General features: G+C 36.0%; 1 protein-coding gene across 8 annotated transcripts in view; it reads right to left on the bottom strand.

Moving 5' to 3' along the window:
* Nucleotides 1-1,618: 1,618 nt before the first annotated feature.
* PPP2R5E (protein phosphatase 2 regulatory subunit B'epsilon) overlaps nt 1,619-13,548 on the bottom strand; it is a 78,052-nt gene continuing 66,122 nt past the window's right edge. For 6 of the 8 annotated variants that reach the window (XM_054201394.1, XM_054201395.1, XM_054201397.1 and 3 more), the window contains 9 exons: nt 12,503-12,633; nt 12,359-12,418; nt 11,640-11,748; nt 10,698-10,751; nt 10,549-10,599; nt 9,599-9,718; nt 8,340-8,467; nt 5,779-5,880; nt 1,619-3,062 (listed from right to left, as the gene is read on the bottom strand). In XM_054201394.1, the coding sequence (XP_054057369.1) occupies nt 2,963-3,062; nt 5,779-5,880; nt 8,340-8,467; nt 9,599-9,718; nt 10,549-10,599; nt 10,698-10,751; nt 11,640-11,748; nt 12,359-12,418; nt 12,503-12,633 (855 nt within the window). In that variant the 3' untranslated portion in view covers nt 1,619-2,962. The remainder of the gene's footprint in view (nt 3,063-5,778; nt 5,881-8,339; nt 8,468-9,598; nt 9,719-10,548; nt 10,600-10,697; nt 10,752-11,639; nt 11,749-12,358; nt 12,419-12,502; nt 12,634-13,548) is intronic. The other 2 variants (XM_054201392.1, XM_054201393.1) reach the window with 2 other exon arrangements.

Genomic DNA, 13,548 nt, shown 5'->3' with positions numbered 1-13,548 from the left:
GCAATGCCCGAGTACTGAAAACGCAGCTCATTCCTTTTACCAGAGAGCACTCAATCCTTTCTCCTGAAACCAATATGGTACAGGACACGAGCGACCACCCAACAACTGCTGGACGAGCAGTTAATAAAAACACTTACACAAATAAAGGTAGTTTCTGGAACTCAAGAAGCAAACGAAAGCGTAATTAAACAGACGCACTGATCACACTTGGGCCCATACGCTGCTGCCTTCTTTGCCTACAACTCCAATGGATAGCAATGGGAGCTCTGCAGAGTGGCAGGACATCACTTTTGGATTGTGGCAAACAGTGGATCCCGGGGGTACGGTCGTATCATTGTGGCAAGTGCTTCTTCACATACATCGCACAGTGCAACCTAGTGTCGTATCAGCCTTTTAGAGTCAAGTGACTAACATCACATCGTCTCGTTACTTTAAAGAAACTTTCCTTCTCGGAAGTGATAAATCATCTATAAACTTTAGATACTCCCCACTATCCCCACATCAGAGGTAACATCAGAGGTAACAAAATATTGCAACCCATCAGGTTCTCATCAGTTTTGTATGATCAATACCAGAATGTCATGTCAAAACCAAAAACACTTATGAACAAACAACACTCACCTAAACTCTAAGTACAGGACAAGGTGCTTTTTCTAATTTCACATTGTTGTGTTTTACTCCACCAGGTGGAAAACATCAATCTCTTTTCCTCCTTTCTATCTCAGTTTTTCACAATTGAACATAGTCTTTGAGCATGAGTTTAAGTCCACCCTCTTGTAAAGCATGATAATTTCACAAAGAAATCACACTAGCAAATATTTTTTTGGTAACAGAAATAAAAGACTGTCAAAATCAATGGGCTAAGGGACATGATTTGTTATAAATTTATTTAATCTTCAGTATTTCAGCTTGCACCTTTGCTTCAGCACTTTAAAATAAAATGTTTCAACTATGACAGTAACTGCCTAATTTACATTGCGTCCCAGTCAGTGTTCTTTAAAAGAAGCTCATATTAATCCCATTAAACCATGTCGTGTTTGGTGTTGCATATGACTAGTTCCACTTTTTTTTTTTCCAGAATTAACAGTGTCAAGTTTCTACAAAATCATTGCGTTTACAACATTGGTGTGCGCAGACCCAGGAGTACAAACCGTGACCTGATAATCCTGAAACAGTCAGTAGTCTAGGAGGGAATTCTTTTTTACCTCTTTTCCATGCCTGAAAACAAGAAAACTTCAAATCCTACTGTATATTTAAATGGCAGGAAGAAAAATATACAAGCTTGTATTTATACTGTATTTCTATCAATGGCAACAGGTCATAAACTCATGTTTGCAACTATCACAAAGACTCATGAACACCAATTCAGTTTTATACTGTAAATACTGCTGGATTGATGGTTTAGGATTATCAATTCACTGTTGTCATATGTCTATAACAGTTCAAAAGCATCCTGGAGAAAAATCCTGAAACATACCTTTCGGTATATAATAATGCAACTGCATTAGCTAAATATATACTGTACATAAGTCTTATCAGCATTTTACCCACCAAAGATGTAAGATTCCACTTTCAAATACAAAGCAGATAGCCAATAATGTATACTTATAATACAGCCCTCCTCTTTTTGTTTTTTGTTTTTTTTTTTTTTCTTTTGTTTTAAACAATTTGGTCACAATGCACCTTTGATATAAAAGCATTTTAAACTTTATTATTAATACTCAGAACATTAGGATTTCCAGAATTTTTTTCAGTAGCATTTGTAGAACCACTTTTGGTAACAAATACAGTAGTTAGGAATGAGCATCCAGATGAGAATGCAGAAGTAAATTATCCAGAATCCTTTCCAGCTAAGACCACAGGGCTGGTACTGTGATGAGTAATAGTACTAGAATCACAAAACCACTATAGTATGTTTCTTGGAGGCTACATCCTCTTTTGCTGGAACACTTTATAAATACATATTAAAAAGTAAGGCAACAACTCCAAACAGTCCAAACTGCTATCTCAACTCCATTTCCAATTAGATCCTTGACCACTGGGGATCAATTTCATGCTTGCACTGTTTAGCGTTTGTCTTTATTCTTTCAAAATGGTCCAATAAAAACATATTGTAATAATTTAGCAATTAGTATTTCTAAAACAACTCCAGTATATGTGTCCAATGCCATATTACTAATACTGGTTAGGTACTGAAGTCCAGGATGTTACCACTGCTCGTTTTTAAAGGATTGTGGACGTTAATTTGGATTTGCAATAAATAGGTGCATGAATCCAAAGCTCCCTTTCCTACTATGTTTATCACCTACTTGTTTTTTAACTCCTAATGTTCAAATTAAAGGATGCACCAGAGACAGCCTGGTACTAAAAAAAATGCTCACACCAGTAAACAAAACTTTTATTCAGGACCTATGTTTCTCACGATCCTGATCTGAATGGACATTCAACTTATGAAGATGTGCAAAAGGAAAAGAAGTCAAATTACAGTAAAGTTATCCAGAGAAGGAGGATGTTACACAAACTCATAAGGAAATGACAGTCTTTTTTCTCTTTTACTATAAATACACTTAACAGTTTAGCAGAAAGACAAGCTAAATTTTAAGATTGTTCACATTTGAAAGTTGTATTATACTCTCTGCTAACGATAAATAAGGAACAGGTCCTGACAATGGAATTTGACATCGCAATTTTCATCAACAGATCTTTGAAGACTGGTTTTTAAAGAAGGGTTAAAACAATGCTTATGTTTGCAAAGTTCTGAGAAGTCCATCTGCTGTCCAAACTTTGGATTAAAGTCCTTATTTTTTTCCTTTACTTAGAGACAGGTATATACAGTGCTGTTGTAATAATGAAACAAATGTGAAATCTACTGTAAAGTTGCACAATACAGAAAACTGTTGCTCCATCTTCTACTACATAAATGTGTGACTCCACAGGTTAATAATGCTGTTTTGTTTTTTTGTTAAGTTGGAATTATTCCATCACGTCTAAGACCTCTCTTTAATTCCAAATCCTCCAGTTTTTTCCACAGTTCTTCACGTTCTTTCTCTTTCTTCTTCTCACTGACAGATGAAATAAAACAAAGAGTTAGCAGGAGACAAGACTGTAGAATATTTATGTTAAAAAATACATAGTTGACATTAATTAGCAAGGCTAATTTTCTTGAACACAACTGCAATTTTACTAACATACATTTCACTTTCCTTTCTTGGGGTTTTTTTTGGTTTTGTTTTGTTTTGTTTTTTGTTTGTTTGTTTGTTTTTGGTTTTTTTTTGTTTTTTTAATGCCTTTCATTACCTCCATAAATATCACTAAACAAAGCAGTGGGAAAAGAACATAAAACGCAAGCTGAACCAAGTCACAGTGTTCACAGACACTAATTTGTAATACAAAAGAGAAAAAGGCCACGGACTTTTATTATGGAACAAACATATCATGATTATAAAAATTAACATTTGATGACTAACTTGCATTTAATTATTATCAAGTTTATTTATTTAAGCAAAGTATTTTTTAATCTTATAAATAACAGTCACTTACTAAAACAAGCACTCCCTTATCCTTTTAGAATGACTGTTCTTACTTATATTGGTGGCTTTCACATAGCTTTGGCACCAGGCAAGGGAAACTTCAAGTAACAAGATGTCTCCCTTTTTCAGTGATTTACTTTTTTTTTCCTTACCAAATTCCTACAAGACGACCTATGTAGCATTTCCCTTAATAAGAGACTTTAATGTCTGATTTGATAAAATTATACATCTAACCTAACATTTCCTTTACCTGCATTATTTGCCTTCTAGATTTCCTGTCTCTGCCATAGTTTACTTTGAATAAATCTCCTTGATGCTGCAAGGTACAAAATGCTTTCAATTTCTATTACATCACCTTGTAGGCTCAGATGAAATGGAAATCTAAGAATTACAGAGATACAGATTCTCTGACGGTCCCGTTAGAGAATTCTTGAAAAATATTTCAGCGAATTAGAAACATTCCTGCCCATCTTGATTCAGTCAAAACGCCAACATCTGGCTCATTTATTTGAAATTTTAATTTCCGAAGAGTACTTAAACATATTAAAAAATCCAAACAACTTTCAGATAAATCCCTGAAAAAAACGTAAAGAAAAAAGAGCCCGCTGCCACTAGGAAGTATTTAAAATTAGATACAAGAACAAGTGAAATAGCCTGATGTTTTCAGGCTACTTACTGATATTTATCTTCTAATCATTACAAAATATAAACCTGCTTACCTAAAAGACTATTAGAGGATGATCACCTCATCCAACTTACCTATTTGACCTATCATAGTCATTAATATTGGACATATTTCTCCTCAAGCTTTAAGAGGTATCAAAGCTACGCTTCTGAAATGCAGTTTTATTAACATGCTAAATATTTTTTGTCAACGTTAAGGTAAATATCCCAGTTTATACACTCAGGTATTTACATGTTTTAAAATAAGTAGTAAATAAAAATGGTGAAATGGTTATCACCAGCCTTGACAGGAGACACAACGTCAGTAGGTGCAAGAAAAATTCTTTGTGCAGTTCAGTCAATAAACGTCACCCATTATCCAGACATGGGACGTCCTACTCCAGTGTCTGCTCCTGTTAAGAGCAGAGTTCCTCATCTTAAGGGGCAAAGCGCAACCGCAAACTGGCTTAAGTCACTGAGGTCCCTCAGAAAACAGCTGGATTAGATGACCAGTGCTAAATTTCTCTGCCTTTTTCTGCTAGAAAACTGCATAATGTTGTCCCAACTGCACTAGCAGATTGAGCCTTATTTATCAACACCTATCTGGAATGCATCTGGCATCTTAGCTCAAATATATGTCCAAGTCTCTGCAAGTAAAGTACTGTGTTAATGAACTAACCTGTTAAGTGTAGATTTTTTCTGTACAAAACTTTGCATTTTACAACAACAAAGCAGAACAAAAAGACTCCACTCACACAATTTAAAAAATATGGCCTCTGAGAGCCTTTAGAGACTATACTGACCTACCAAGGTCTGATGACATACAGTACCCTTTGCTTTGCCTGGGGGAACCCTGAGTTTTGGAAAAGATATGACTTAAATGAAGCTGCAAACTGTTCAGAGTTCCTGAAGTTTCCTCATTTTTTTCCCCTGATGCTTTGGGCAAGCTGAAACTTTTGAGAAAAGATGCTGCACTACAATTGGAAAATGAAGATTAAGGAAAATAGGAGAAAAGACAAAAAGCGTTTTACTAGGGTGGAACTAATGAGTGTATGAATGGTGTATCTAATGGATCCTGCATGCTAAAAGACTCAGGTACAGCAAGACCTCTGAATAAGAAATGAAAGGATTGAGAGATGCCTCTTTGCTTTAAGACCACATCTCGCCTAAGAACAGTAGTTTGGAAAATCAAATCTTAGGGTTTTCCCTCGTGCCTCTTTCCAAAACTCAGTGAGACGCTTTTTGAAGTCTTTAATCGATGTATTAGCTTGAAATCCTTGTTTTTCCTTTATTATTGAAGTTCTTGATACATTTAAGTCTTTTGGAATGTGGCATCAAAAGGAATTCCATGAGGAATGCAGATTCCCAAGCAATGCAATGGATACTGTGCTTCATAACAGGTAAAAAACAACCTGTACACGATATTATCTTACAACTTGCAAAGAGAAGGCTAAAGAGCATGCAGAGGGAAAACTAAGGCATTGTATCTATTATGTGTGAGATTATGCAACTGCATCTGAGTGTAGGGGAAAAACTAAACAGCGGGCCTTATGCACAGCTGACAAAAAAAGCTTTAAAAAGTTACCGCTGACGATCTGACTTGTAAGTGGCTGTCAGCTCGTCAAACATGGTGCTGTTCATTTCCATAAATGCCTTCAACACATTGTAGACTAAAGCCACAATAGCCCTGTGAAACATCAAAAAAGAAGAAAGGAGTCTTATTAGTTTCAGGTGAAATCAAACGTGAAATAAAAGTGTCTTCTCTTACTAACATTTCTGCGACCAATTCTGCTCTTGCAAGTATAATAATGTAAATTCTTTGATTTCAGCGAAACTACTTTTGATTAACATATTTAAAGGTGAGAATCAGCTTTCATGTCTCTACTGACTACATAAATGGAGCAACCCAAAACTCTAGGGTAAAAGGTAACAACAGAAAGCTATTACATATAACCACAGACTCTTCCCTCATGCAGTGAAGCAATTCCAGATGCAACTCCAGGGATTCAAATCATCAATGCTGGCAGAAGGAGTAGAATTTAAAACACAAAACTGGAGTGATTCATATTTCCTTATGATTTTCCTATGAAGCTGAATATTCAGTGCATCTATGCAAAATACAAGGTCATATTTCAAGAGTGATTTACTTGTACTCATTCATTTCATATTCATTTTCACTTTGGTACGGCAAAAAATTCTTTAAAAAACCCACAAATTCTTCAGATGAGTGCTGCACTGTCAGTGTAAAACTGCGCACGCGTGTGTGTATATATATTAAAAAAATAAAAATTATATATATTATATACATATACAAATATATAAATAATATTTATAGCTCTCTCTATATATACCTCTGCCTACTTTACTTATTGCTGTTCCTGACCTTACCCAAGAGCCAATACACCACTGCTTATTTGAATTCGAGTTGCTTAATTGCATAGAACATGACAGGCATGATCTGTTCCTACAGGAAAAAATGATGTATAATAATAGTAATTTCAAAAGGGCTTCAAAGGCATTCTGTCCCATAAAGGTTCAAAAAAGGTAGAATCCGTTTACTCTTTTATACTATCTGACTAGGTAACTAACCTAAAATATACTCGAATTTCCAAAGTAAAATGGGTCTGCCAATAGTCTGATTATCTAGAGGTCAAAATGCCTTTCTGGCAGAGTTGACGACAGAGGAACAAAGCAACTGAAAAAAAGAAACAAATCTAAAAAAAACTTTCAAAGAATTTGGAATAGATTATCAATCAAGAGATCCTAGTTCCTGATCCACTATTATGGTTGTCGTACACAGACATGGGGCTGCTCAAGAAACAGCTCTTCAGCCAGGAGCCAGTAAATCAACATTATAGGTGCCAGGAACCTTTGGAGCAAAACCTATATAGCAGACAAACTAGGTGCCATTTCCCACACTTTGCTTCCTTCCCCGTCTATCATTCACTTCTTTCAATAAACTTTCTTTTTTGTTGCCTGCATTTAAAAATGTTCTTATAAACATAAAAATTCTTTAAATACCTTCTTTGTTTTGCATGTATCTTAACCTGGCTGGTGTGTCAAAGGTGCAACATTTGTGTAGGTATGATAACTCTGAGAACTGGGATGCTGGAATACCCTCATTACCAGAAGCATCTCAGTGCACGGTACAAAAGGTTGGGCAGGAGCACAGGCAGGTTGGAGGCTGGTATTGCTTTACAATGTCATGGAAAGTGCCTTTTTGTGATGAGGGTTAGCTACAGAAGCTTTCCAGTAGCATTAGATTCATAATAAAACCACACAAACTTGAGGTTTGACTAAATACAGAACAAAAAGACTAATGTTTTAAAAGATGAAATATTTTACAAATACTAAGGTCTTAAGCAGGACTTAAGTCTTAGGACTTACGGTCTTAAAGCAACTGGGACCTGAACGTAGCACAAGTCATTGAAAATACTGGGTTTACAAATTGGTAACCAGCCTGATTTAGAAAAACTTTTCAACTAAAGTGTAGAATACATGGTATAACTGTAGTAGTATTTTCCATTAAAACACTTTCTACTAGGTCATTCAGTTTAAAAATAAAAATCCCAAATTAACAGGATATCAATATGACGTAATTACTCTACTACTGTAAGTAACAGAGAAGAGCCATATTTAAATAAATTTAGAAAAAAACAACCCAACCTAAGAACATACTGATGTCTATACATTTCACAGATGTTTAGAAAAATGCTAGTACCAGAGGTACCAGTATCATCCATGATACAGCCAAAAAGCTTTACTAATGCCAAGTTATATTCTTCTAGACAATCTGCGATCAGGCTTAAGATGTTAACCAGTTTATAAAAACTGTGTAGGAGAAATGCCTGATGAGCAACACTTTATTCAGTAACAATGTAACATCTAATTTCTTTTTTTTCTAACTTGTGAGATGGTCTATTTTTATCCTATAAGGCATTGATTTTCTACACATACCAGATAATTAAAAACATTTTGAGACAAGCTCAAGTATAGACTAATTTATATTGGCATTAACACAGTTGCACCCGCTCACACCAGCTTTGAATTTGGATCTCTCCTGTCCAGATGTTCTTTGGCAGACATTCCCTAAATTTATCTGTGGTATGTCAAATGGTAAGATAAAGCGTCATGGCAAAAACTTACGGATTCCAGTGTTCTTTAGAAATCCTATAAAGGCTGGAAAACATGATGGGAAGTATAACGTTTGAATTCTCCTCTATCAAACTCATGATGTATTCGTTATTCCAATAATACAGCGCTCTTTCAGCCACCTTTGAGTCAAAGGGATAAAATATTAACAGCAATTCAGATACCTATAATTTTGTAATTTTCTGAAGGAAAAACAAATCACAGAGAAATTTCACAAAGATGAATCAACAGGAATCATTAGCTTTGGAATTAAAACTCTACTTTAATCAGTAGCATAACATGCATTAATGGAATTAAGTTTTTATCCTATAATTCAGATCCCCGCAGCATCCAATCTCTTTTTCCCCTGAGGGATATGTTGTTACTCACTGAAGACCAGGTGCAGACACTGCATTAATGCTGCAGCTGTGGAGGGGAAGGGAGAGCAGACAGACTTCCCATCGCCCCTTTCCCTCAATCCTGTGACTGCAGTTGGAAGGAAGAGAGCAGTGCTGGGATACCAGAGGAAGGAGACAGGGAAAGGCCCAGTAGCTGGGCTGAATAAGGGCGAAGAGATCTTAAGTGTGGGCAAGGTATCAATGATAATAATCACCTTGGGGAGGAGAGAGGGAGGTAGGAGGGAAAACACTGATCTAAATTATGCTAAAAATAAATGCAGTCCAAGGAAGAGCCCAAAACAGTCGCATATACCTTTGTGCCAGAATAGGTCACCTAGCTTAATAAGGAGATACTATAGGCCACAAATCCTATCTCCTCTTCACTTGTGATTCAACTTCCACAATCCTATTTATTCCCCTTCTTCCCGTTATACAATGTGAAGAAAAGAGGCTATGGGTTCTATCACCGCTAATCAGGCATCTCCTTGCAGAAGGAAGGAAGTAGGAAAACAAGAATGCTGCACAACACTGCTCTAAAAAAGGGTGCAAATACATCCTACGTGGTCTATCAGTCTGAAGGCGATACAGTGAGTACCTGTCGCCTACAATCAGAAGGGGTCAAAGTCTTCCTGGATACAGTTTAAGGCCTTATGGTGGCTCAAAATGGCAAGTTCTGTGCTGTAAACCCAGATACACCTAACAATTATTCATGGAGCTCAGAACAAAACTTCCACTGCAACATACCCTCTCCCATAGAAATCCAGAAGACAAGTGTTTAAAATCACATAACATAAAATAATATTTACATTTGGGGGGGCATTATGTTTGATATTGAGCCTGTACATTCCTATACAAATAACAACCTCTACCACTGACCTGGAAATGAGGGCTGGAGACACACTTGGCAATTTGTTTAAACAAGGGTTCCTGGATTTTGACAAATTGTGACGGTTCAATTACATCCAAGATTTCCTCCAGCTCTCCTAGGAACATGACCTAAAGAGAAAGGAAAGAAGCATTGAATATAAAACCTCTGAATCATCTGGATCAGTAAAATGCTGGTAATCCTGAAATTCTACCACTTCAGGGTGAAATGGAAGCCTCGCTAGTTCAGCAAGAGCCTCTCTCAAAAAGTCTTATTAGTTCTACCTTTAACACCTTCTGGATTCAGTCTCTTAAAAAGAGGAGGCCAAGTGTGTGCAAATGCTGTATTTAAAGTTGTCTTTTACAACAAAATTCAGAATTGCACCAGTATATCCCTGCTGAAAACCTAGCCCCATACAGACAAGGATTTGGCCAAGGCTTAAACTTTGTTAACTAAGGAGAGTCTCTTAATTTTATCACATTTTTTGAAACAATATTCAAAATAACAGTTTTACTGTGTCACAAAACCTCAATAGGGAAACTCAGATTTGCATGAAGGATTTGAAATAAAAATGCAAAGGTCTAATTGCGTCTTTTACATGTTTAGTAGCTAAACGCCACCTTTCATCCTCCTTGGAAAAATACTATCCTCATATATAAACAATTTCAAATCTAACAGTTTTCCAATCTATCCTCAACTATGTTTATTTTCTCCTTTCTAAAACAAAAAGAAATTCTCTGCAGAAGAACCAGTGCTTATTTTGTGAATAGAAACCATGGTTATCAAACTGTTCTCTTCATCATCAAAACCGTCCACAAGTATAGAAACTCACCTATAAGAATTAACACTAAGATCCACCGCAGCATATCCTATCTACCTGGAAATATCTAAAGATACCCTGGCTATTATATTGTAGAACAAAGTAACTCTTAGGTTTTGTTAATACTAGCGTATCACTTACCTCTTTCTGACTGCAGGTTTTTGGCCAGAATTTCATTAAACCTCTAATGACCTAAATTAGAAGGAAAAAAGAAGTTAGACGTTTTACTTTTCTCTCAACAGGGTTAGCCATTTATGATGCAAAAAGTAATGTATGAAAGAACTATTTACTGGTTCTGTGAGTGAGGGGTCTTTCTCCAGAAACTGTACTATGCAATACGCCAGCTGTGAAGAGGTAAAGATTTAAGAAGTTAGAATATTTCTATGAAGAAACCACAAAGAAACAATTTTTCAAAGCAGAGAGACTCAACGCAAGATGCTATACAGCTTTATGAAACTGCATCCAATTTTAAACTGAGATGCATAGTTTGCACTGTGCAAATCCACTCAAACTTCAGTTCATGAGAAACAACAGAACACATAACAAAAAAAAAGCAGGGGGACAAAGTAGCATATATAATAAAAATCAGAGCAACCTGGAATTCTAAATACAGTCATACAACCAGTGTTTTGAAGCTTTTGTTACTCTCTGAAACTGCATCTTTTTTAGACGTTTTATACATTGGCAAAACCATGAAAACTCTTGCAAGATGAGCTAACACAGCTAAAACCTGGAATAACAGGTTGAATGTATAAAAGGATACATGAGAGCATAAATGCAGTATTAAGAAATCCACGAGGAATAATTTTAAACATTACGCAGAAATGTGGGTATTAGTATTCAGAAAGTTGCCAGAGTGAAGAAGAGCCTTGACCGCACAAGACTAAAGAAACCCAAACATCCTCTTGGGAGAGGGAATGGGAAGGGCAAACTTGTGAGAATGAGAAAATAGCAGAGAGGAAAACCTAAAGAGAGAGTTTAACTACTAAACAAAATCCCCAAAATATTACAGAAGTATGCTACACTTCTAATTATCAAATCAGAACAGAAGCAAGACATTTATCATACAAAGGACATTAAATGAATTTCTAAAAAAACTATTGCATTTCTTCCACGTTTCAAAACTTCCCCCCGCCTTTTATGTGCTACGCAATTAAATTTCAAAAGCAACATTAAAAAAAAAAATATATATATCATTCTAAGTTAGCAGAAAATATTTTTATAATTTCTACCTGTGCATGGAAGAGTGATAAACTCCTGACAGTATGTAAAGGAATCAGCACCTTCACCAGAAACTGTTTATGCTCTGCCTTAAGAGGTAAAGCAAAACCATTGATAATACTAGAAATTAGAAGAGAAATATTTGTTAGTGTTATCATCACAAAACACATTCTTGAGGTCTGAACAAGCACTTTCTGTATTAAAATAAGTCAGCACCTGTTTACAAATAGCAAGCTCATGCCATTTGTGAACAGGTGCTGACTTTTGTCCTGCTTTACTGCAGTACATTTCTAGGTAGCAATTCAGCTCCAACTTAGGAATAGTCATATAAGCAGCTGCACAAACCTGTTGCCAAACAGATAAGACCTTGCCTATGTGGTCTGTAAATTCATGTATGCAAGGTGTTCTTGAGTAATTAACTTACCAGAATTAGATTTACTCAAAATATTCGTACCGTTAGTGCGCTCAAAAAACAAGTCTGTAGCATGTAAGGATGAAGTGCACAAAATTTAACATACACATCCACAAAACCAATCCAACACTTTTGGCTGTAACTTGCATGCAGTTACATACTCTTGGCAAAGACGTGACAGAGATTTGCACGTGGGCTTAACGATGAGCATGTTCACACATCTGTTTTCAGAATCAGTGCTTAGAGTAATACTTTCTGTGAATCTGACACTATTCTGACGTGTCCAGAAGGGAAGTTTGAGACAGATAATAAATTTACCTTCCTAAAATTTCCAACAGTTCAGCTACGCCATTGAAGTGTTCAGTTTCATAAACAAATCTAAAAAAAGAAAAGTTAAATATAAGTAATATATCAGTTCCCCAAAATGTTCGTAAGTGAAAAGTACCTTCTCCCACAACTTACCGTAGAAAAATATTATTAATCTGTTTTCGGATAAATGCTCTAAGACCCAGAAACTTGCCATAAATTCTGTGCAAGACTGTTTTTAGGTAGTCTCGTTCTCGAGGATCTTCGCTGTCAAACAGCTCCAACAGCTGTGTTTAAAGGAAAAAGAGAACTGAAACAGTAGATATTTGACAAGTATGACACACAGGCTTCTACAGAAAAGTTAAATTCATGAGAGCACATGCATGTAACACTGTGATATCCGTGTTACTCAATGTGTAGAAATACAGTATTAAAAAATCTGTGGTGACCCTGTTACAACATCATGAAACTCAGCTTATTAATGTCCAGTTCTGACATAACAAAATTTTGGAAGTCTTCAAACAAGTAATAAACTTTTGATTAACTGGCTCCGAAACGCTGCCTTCCTTCTCCCCAAAAATCAGTAAAATAAATTCTTAGATGCTGTCATATCTCCAAAATAAGACAGTTTGCGTCTTACCATCCACCATTCCTTCACTCTGCAGAATTAAAAGATCTTCATTTGCTCTAATATTTTGTTCCCACAACATTGGGTCAAGGTCACATTTTCTAATTGCTTGTAATGTATATTATGAGCTCTTAAGCCTTCCTAGTGATTTGCATGGCCTTCATGCCATGGAAAGACTCAACAGTGAGCTGTACGCCAGGACTGGATCTGCTGTTACAGGATCTCCAACAACCGACACAAATCAAAGTATGACTGGGAATTAATCCTCCAGGGAGAACAAAATGGTAACTTCACTATCCAATTTAAAACAAACAAACGCAAACACCAAAAAAACCCCCACAACAACAGAAAACCCACCTTTACTAAGTAACTCTTGAAAAAGATTTTAAAACAGAAAAATGTGGTACTCTCTATGAGTACCACAAAAGAGAGCCATCTGATGTCTCGTCTTTTCCAAATAAATCCCAAAACACTGACACTTGAAGTTGCCTCTAAGATTTAAGGCATGAAATGTGCAGCAGGAATATCAACTGCAGATCTTTATTCTATTCCCCTTGAATCTTCTACCACAAAA

This window comes from Rissa tridactyla, chromosome 4 (genome assembly GCF_028500815.1).
Source record: "Rissa tridactyla isolate bRisTri1 chromosome 4, bRisTri1.patW.cur.20221130, whole genome shotgun sequence".
Taxonomy (NCBI): Eukaryota; Metazoa; Chordata; class Aves; order Charadriiformes; family Laridae; genus Rissa; species Rissa tridactyla.
Note: the sequence above shows the minus strand (reverse complement) of the source record. Positions and strands in the feature narration are given on the sequence as shown.